Source organism: Centruroides sculpturatus, unplaced genomic scaffold, assembly GCF_000671375.1.
Source record: "Centruroides sculpturatus isolate CEXI.00-Female unplaced genomic scaffold, Cexi_2.0 scaffold1391, whole genome shotgun sequence".
In the NCBI taxonomy this organism is placed as follows: Eukaryota; Metazoa; Arthropoda; class Arachnida; order Scorpiones; family Buthidae; genus Centruroides; species Centruroides sculpturatus.
In genome coordinates, this window is record NW_019385589.1 from 102,360 (window position 1) to 109,768 (window position 7,409).

Sequence of the window (7,409 nt, forward strand, 5' to 3'; positions counted from 1 at the left end):
GAAAAGTAAAAATTAAAAAAAAACAATGACAAAGCATAAAAAAAGAATTTTTACGGTTTCAAATCATATTTCAAAGGAAAAAGATGGCACGGAGAAATGAAACCATGAAAAAAAAGAAGTACATCTAACATTGCTATGACAATATTATCAGTAGAACAGAAATAATCAGACAGAAGAGCAACTTAAAAATTATAGGGAAACACATCGAATCAGAAAAAGATTATGTTAAGAAATGGAAACAGTCTTTTATATATATATATATAAATTTATTACATATAAATGTACAACAAATAAAACCCTAGCGAAGCAGGTACTTGCAGCTAGTTATTATATAAAAATCCGGTTTTACTGAATAGAGTTAGATTCCAGAAATAACATAATACCACACCGAAATGACCTATGAACAACTGGTTCCTCCCAAGAAAAGCTTTTAGGAAAAAACACATCAGAGTTCTAAGTTAAAACTGAAGAAAATCTGTAAAAACTCCACGTGTTTACACATTGGCTTGGTGATAACCCATGACAGGTATTACTATTTAGTAGTTTTTTAACGAGTGTAACAAATTAGTTATATTATACCAAGTTTTCAGAAAATACAATAAAATTATTGGTACAAAGTTTTACAATTTGAAAGAGTGTCAGATTAAGCAATCCATGAATAAATCAATAAACACTGCATTGACAAGTTTCAGATTAACAAACTTATTCTGTAGTATTATTTATTACATTTAAGATAGAGCTAATAATGAAGTTTTAATTCTAAGCTTATTTAATAATACTGATATGTAAAATTTGTTAACTATATTTCAGATGTAAAAACAATGAATATTAAACTATTGTACGTGGCATTCGAATATATATGTAACGAGACGCTATTCAGTGAGTATAAATTCATACCTAAAAAGCATTAATTAATGAAGCAACTACATTTTTTAATATATCAGTAGTATAGGTTTGATATACTTTGGTTTACAAATTTATATGGCAAAATATAATGTACGATATAAGATAGAATACACTTAGAATTCTTGGTTTGGTTTTGGAATAATAGAGAGGTTGAGGCGCACGTTTTAAACGTGTATGGTGTTTGGATAGTCGGTGGAATCATGCTCGACATTTCAAACACCATCGTCAAACTTTTAGGCTTACGGGAAAGCGGCGCCGAACGTCACACGTACACGTTTACACGTTTAAAACGTGCGCCTCAACCTCTCTAATGCTTTATTTACAATCAAAAGTTACTTTTGTGCTTTCTTGTCTAAGACATGATATATATCTGCAAGAACGTAAAGTAATAGATTATCAGTATTGTTATTTATATAGAAAGGACTGAGATGCTGTTATTTTAAAATTTAACACCAAGAAAGACAATTGTGTAATTTGTCTATAAATCTTCAAAAAGTAATTGATATCCTAAAACTAATTCACAATCCTAAACATTTTGTAAGTTAGTTAAAGTGTCTGTAGTTAAATTTTGATAGATTAAGACTAATTTAATATGTAATTTAGTGTTATTTTCATAAATGTATATGATTGATTTTAGTATTGAGATATTTTTTTATTAGCAATAGAGTAACTGAATATATTAATGAATTGATCATATAATAATTGATACTGAAAAATTAAATCCCATTTCTTGTATTTAATATTATTTTCAATAAATGAAGTTAGAAATTTTTCCGCATATAATTGTAATTTAATTAATGAACAAAGTCATAAATAAATTGATGACTTAAATTAGATTTTCAACTTATTATTTCCCAGTGTACAAATTGTTTAAAATTTCAAATTTGTCTTTGTCTACTGATAAAAAAACAATATTTTTCACTAACAATTCCCATGATGTTTGTAAGTCTAAAAAGTAAGACACAACCAGCTATATATATACTTTGTAATCGAATATAAAACAATTTTTTGTTTAATTACTAAATTGGTTTACATTCTTTTTATTCACATAGCAACTCGAACACAATATATTTTAACTATAAATTTATATACAATTTTATAATGTTAAATCAGGAAGAGTAGATGATAACATATATTAATGTTTTAAACATTTCTTATAATAAAAAATTTCATCCTGACAATAATAATTCTTTTTATCATCACCATCAACATTCTTTTAAATTTCACATTAATCATTACGAATTTCAATTATATTTTCTATGTAACTTTCTTCTACAATATTATTTCTACTAATATTTTTTGTACATTCCTTGACAGCTTTTAAAAAAGATTTTTCCAGTAGTATTAAATGATGTGTTTTTTCAAAAATAATTTAAGTTATTACATCCCCCTTTTTTATTATAAAGTCATCATCTCCTTAGTTATGTATTAATATTCCAATTTTCTAACCATAATCGCCTTTGCATGTGTAAACATATGCAAAGGCGATTATGTTTAACATGTGTAAACATATGCAAACCTCTTGGTTTTTTAAAATGTGCATTATCAAAGTTTCAAACACCTAATGTTTACTATCTCTAAGTATCTGGATATAATGCGTCATTTGCTTTTTAAAATCATTTCCCAATTAAACTTATTTTTCCAGTAATTCCTTTTATTATAAATAAGTATTTGTCAATATCGTTAAATAATTCTTATTCTGTTTTTGTGAGTTTTAATCCACAATTCTATGTTTAATCAGATGTAATTATAAAATATACTGAATTTAATTTATAATATTTTAAACTTAATAATCTACAATTTTGAAATATGTTTGCTAATAATAATGTACCAACATATTGATATAATTTTAGACAATTTTTAAAAGTTAAATTTATTGCAAACTATCTCAGCATGATTGTAATCATTATCAAATATATTTTCTCCATTTCTATGACTATAATCTCCAACTTTAACATCATTATCATTACATTCTACTTTTTTAAATAAGTCATTTAAAAGTTGTTGAATATTTACTAAAAAATGGTTTATTAAATCATTTCCGAAATAAAAATTAGCATTATCTTATATTTATTTTTAATAATAATAATTGAACAACAAATAGGTCTATAAGTTTCAATTGTATTGAGAAAACATATTGATGTACTCGTCATACCCAATGAAATTTTCTGCAAAATTGATTCAAAGCTTGTACATATACAAACAAGATAAAACAAAGATTTTACATTAGAATAAAATTTAACTATTTCTTTATCTATAGTTGGTACAGATAAAAATTTATAATCTAAACAAAATTTTATATGTTCTTTTAACCCCTTAAACTTGAAAAAATGTTCTGATATTATTCCATATCCAAAACAATGTATTTCAATTTATCTTCAAAAAAATAGTCCCACATTTTAAAATATCAGCAACTCAGTCATTTCTATATAAATAACAACACTATTTCTATTATTCCTATTACACTATTGCGGATATATATTAAGTCTTAGACAAGACTGCACAAAAATTATGATTGTAAATCAAACATTATTCCAAAACAAAATAAAAAATTTTAAGTCTAATGTATTTTTTATGGTACATTATATTTTGCCATAGAAATTTGTCAGCCAAGGTGTATCAAACATATACTACTTATAGAGAAACGATTATTTTCAGGAGACATACCGTACCTTCTAAATCAACAAGGAGTGGTCACAGAAGTGTCTTGTTTCATACCATGGAATCCAATGTACTTCGGAACAGTAGAAATCAGATTACAATATGCACCTACATTCTGGTCTCAGATGCATCCTGTTAAAACTCAAATAAACGCTTCTTTTGTTCTCAAAGTTGAAGAGACAATGTTTAAAATCGTAAGTAATCAACGCACGTGTAATTTAAACTTATCATGTGTAATTTTGACCTTTTGTTTCAGTGTCTCAATGTGGAAAATTGTGAATCTTATCCATATAAATTTAAGTACAAAACAAAGATTCATAGGAACATTACTGTTAAGATATGCCTACCATATGTAAGTAAAGTTTTCATAATTTTTAGTTATGATACAGTTAATAACCTACAGCATAAATATATGCACATTAATCTATATTACATTTCTGTTTATATGAAAATCTTATACAATCAAATCAGAATTATCGTGTACCTAGTTGAACAATTAATTGACCTGTTACATAAGATTAATTTTGTGCCCAGAAAGTAGAAAGAGGGAAAACGACACTTCTACTACAAATATATTACAAAAGTTTTTACTACGCTCTGTGTTCAGCTACACTCGGTAAAAATCTTCAGAAAGAAACCAGAAATATACACTAGTGCTAAACACTAATGTTGTATAACTTAAATCACATTATAACATATTTCAATTTGCGCCCAGTTTTAGGCTTTTTTTCCACGAAGGCACCAATACTGCTTTTAATTGTATTTGCTACGGATTGGGCAACCTCACTGAAAGTCAAATAGTAAGAGACAGAGTCTGACATATATGTATTGGAACCCTATGTAATATTTTTATAATTTTTCATTTGAATTCAAATCAGGATATACCAGAGCTGCAAATTGGTACACTCTGAATCAAATCAGATGAAAAATGGATAACTGTTTTATATGTTATGAACGAAATATAAGTGTTGATTCAGTTCATTCTCTCGAACATTCAAATGTAGATATTTCTTTCTGAGTGGATAATAACACAACGTACTTTAAGTGCTACAACAGAGAACGCCGAATAAGCATTAACAAGTAAACATCTTGAATCAGGAACTGTGTTTACATATCGAAGGAATTTTTTAAATTAGCAAATTACCCATAACGTTACGGCAAATTTTTTTTATTTAATTTAACCGCGCTGTTTCTATTGTCATTTCATTATGACAAGTTGAACATAAATTAGTTACGTGTATTCACTTCTGATGAAAGAAACGTAGCACGTAAAGAAAGTTTTAATGATGTCATATTCATACATGTGAAACTGAATACAATGAAAGTCTTTAGTTTAAAAATCAATGCACTACAAGCGGCAAGAAATACAGAACAAAAGTTAATAAACATGTGATATGGTTAACTTTTGGATATAAAACTGTCTTTGGTATGTGAAATAGATTTACATTACCGGAATTAAAAATAATGATAATCGTGACTGTACCTGAATTCCTTCTTGTAAAGTGGTTGAATGAAAAGAATACTAATTACTCAAGTGCATTTTAATAGTTACATGTTTAAATATTTTACGACAGTTATTTACGCGTACAGCACCACAGGTTCTGTAGTGGCGAGTTTCTGAACTAAATACCCTACCCGAAAATGTATTTAGCATGTGAGTAATGAGTTATTGTTAACATTATAAATTTCATAAGTTTTGTAAAATAGTAGATAAGCAATTTTGTACGTCTCTGTGTCAATCTTTGAAAATTCATATCTTTACTTGTAAAATACCAAGTTATAATAAAATTGTTTTTTATTTATTATTTACTAGATTCATAACGTATATGGTGTGGACAATGAAACAGCATTACTTCAGGGCGACACAATTATTGTAAAAATCTTTAATTTGCTGAAAGAAAAATATGATTTTCGGTATGTTTATGAAAACTGTTTTTTACTTCTTTTGGAATAATGACAATATGTATGTTAATAATTTCATTTTTACTTTAATAGTACGGCTCATGTACCAGATTATGATGCGGTAAGTAAAGTAATATTCATTCAATGAAATGTAATAGAACAAAAGATAAATATTTTCAGTGATAAATATATGTGGTAAAAGGCTATATAAGTTTATATTTATTTATTGATCTTAACAAAGATATTGATTTGTGAATTGCATTTGATTTCACAATTTCTTGTGTGGTTCTTACTTATTTTGTTAGAAATAACCCCAGAAAACTTTTACTATTTACTTGATATATTCTCTATTCTCTATATATTTCTATATATATTCTATATTCTATATTTCTCTATATTTTCTATTTTCTTGATATTTTAGTATTTATGACAATAAATTTATGCAAAGATGTGACAAGTCAAATAATTCTTTTTGCAACATTATTTAAAATTTAATTTTTATGTAATGATATCTTAGAAGTGCGCATTGTATTCCGGAAATACAGGTGATTATTGTACAATAGAGCTGTGCAAGTTAAAAATAATGTTCACAAAATATCATAAAATAAACGATTTTACTATTTACGACAAATTCAACCAGGATATTTGATTACCAATAATGACAATGCATTATATGTGGATTGCATTTACCCACTTGCATATGATATTTAAAATGCCAAAAATCTATTCAAATAATGTGTTTTCATCAAGAGTATTGATAAAAAATTTTCAATATCTAAAGTGTTCCATTGAAAACACATCTTTGTATACTTTATCTGGATGGAAAATGATTTAAATAGCAATGCCAACGATATTCATTTGGATCTTACATCTTTTCTAAAATAAATTTTGTATGCTTTAGAATTTTTTAACTAATTAGAGTGTTTTTGACAAAATGATCTTGTATCTTATTTAAAACGACACAGGTTTTACGAGTTCCTTGTGGCATGCCCGAAAACTACGACAGAATCATTCCTTCTGCTGTATCTGAAACTTCAAAATTTTTATCATCAAAGCGGCCGAACCATTAGACAAATCCATTGCTCTACTCAAGCCATTCAGTCTTGTGGTTATTATCGTAAACTATTTTTTTAAAATCACTTTTTCCAGTTAATAGTATTTAAATAAAATTTCAGGTTTGGTTATTTGCTGGACTAGCGATTCCACTCATAACTCTCAGTTTATTTTTGCTCTTCACTTCAGAAGCGAAAATGAAATGTATGAAAGCTCCAAAATTGTTTAGCATATTTTGGATTGTAGTCCGTTGTTTTTTTCGTCAAGGTGAGTGCCAGATAATGGCTTATTACATGGCTGCTGTCATTTTTTATTTCCTGTCATATAAAGTTACTCAGATACTTATTTGAAGATAACACTAATTTTCTGTAATTGATATTAAATTAAAGAATTTTTTCTTGCAGATATTGAAATAGAATCCATCAGATTGAAGACAAAGTATATGATCCTTGGAATTTGGATGTTAATGGCATTCGTTTTGTCTTCTGGATATTTGGGCATTCTTCCTTCGTTTTTGATCTTTCCAGGGGAGGAAGTGATTCCGCATAATTTTGTTCAACTGTACGAAGCTGTAAAGCAGGAAAAGTATCGAATGGAAACTTTTGATGGTTCGACGGCTAGTTTTTTCATTTGGGTAAGTTATTTTGTTTATTTAATTTTATATTTAATATTGCGTAAACATTCTTACAAATAAATTCGAAAAAGGGAATTTTTACTATTATGAAACTATTAACGTATTCCATTTCTCCTACTGGTTGTATAATATATATATATATATGTATATATATTCTTGAATCATTTTTGCATTATATTGTAAAATTTTAATTTTAATATAATAATGTAATTTCTCTAAATAATAAGTTGAAAATTTTATTGTAGTTTAAACT

The 7,409-nt window shown here is 26.8% G+C and overlaps 1 protein-coding gene across 1 annotated transcript; it reads left to right on the forward strand.

The window, feature by feature from the left end:
- Nucleotides 1-3,631: 3,631 nt before the first annotated feature.
- Nucleotides 3,632-7,131, forward strand: LOC111640383. The gene is made up of 7 exons (XM_023386393.1): nucleotides 3,632-3,761; nucleotides 3,824-3,919; nucleotides 5,381-5,481; nucleotides 5,563-5,590; nucleotides 6,435-6,577; nucleotides 6,645-6,789; nucleotides 6,927-7,131. Exons 1-5 carry the CDS (start codon nucleotides 3,636-3,638, stop codon nucleotides 6,537-6,539), a joined length of 456 nt encoding a protein of 151 aa, XP_023242161.1. The 5' UTR covers nucleotides 3,632-3,635; the 3' UTR covers nucleotides 6,540-6,577; nucleotides 6,645-6,789; nucleotides 6,927-7,131.
- The last annotated feature ends 278 nt before the right edge of the window (nucleotides 7,132-7,409 follow it).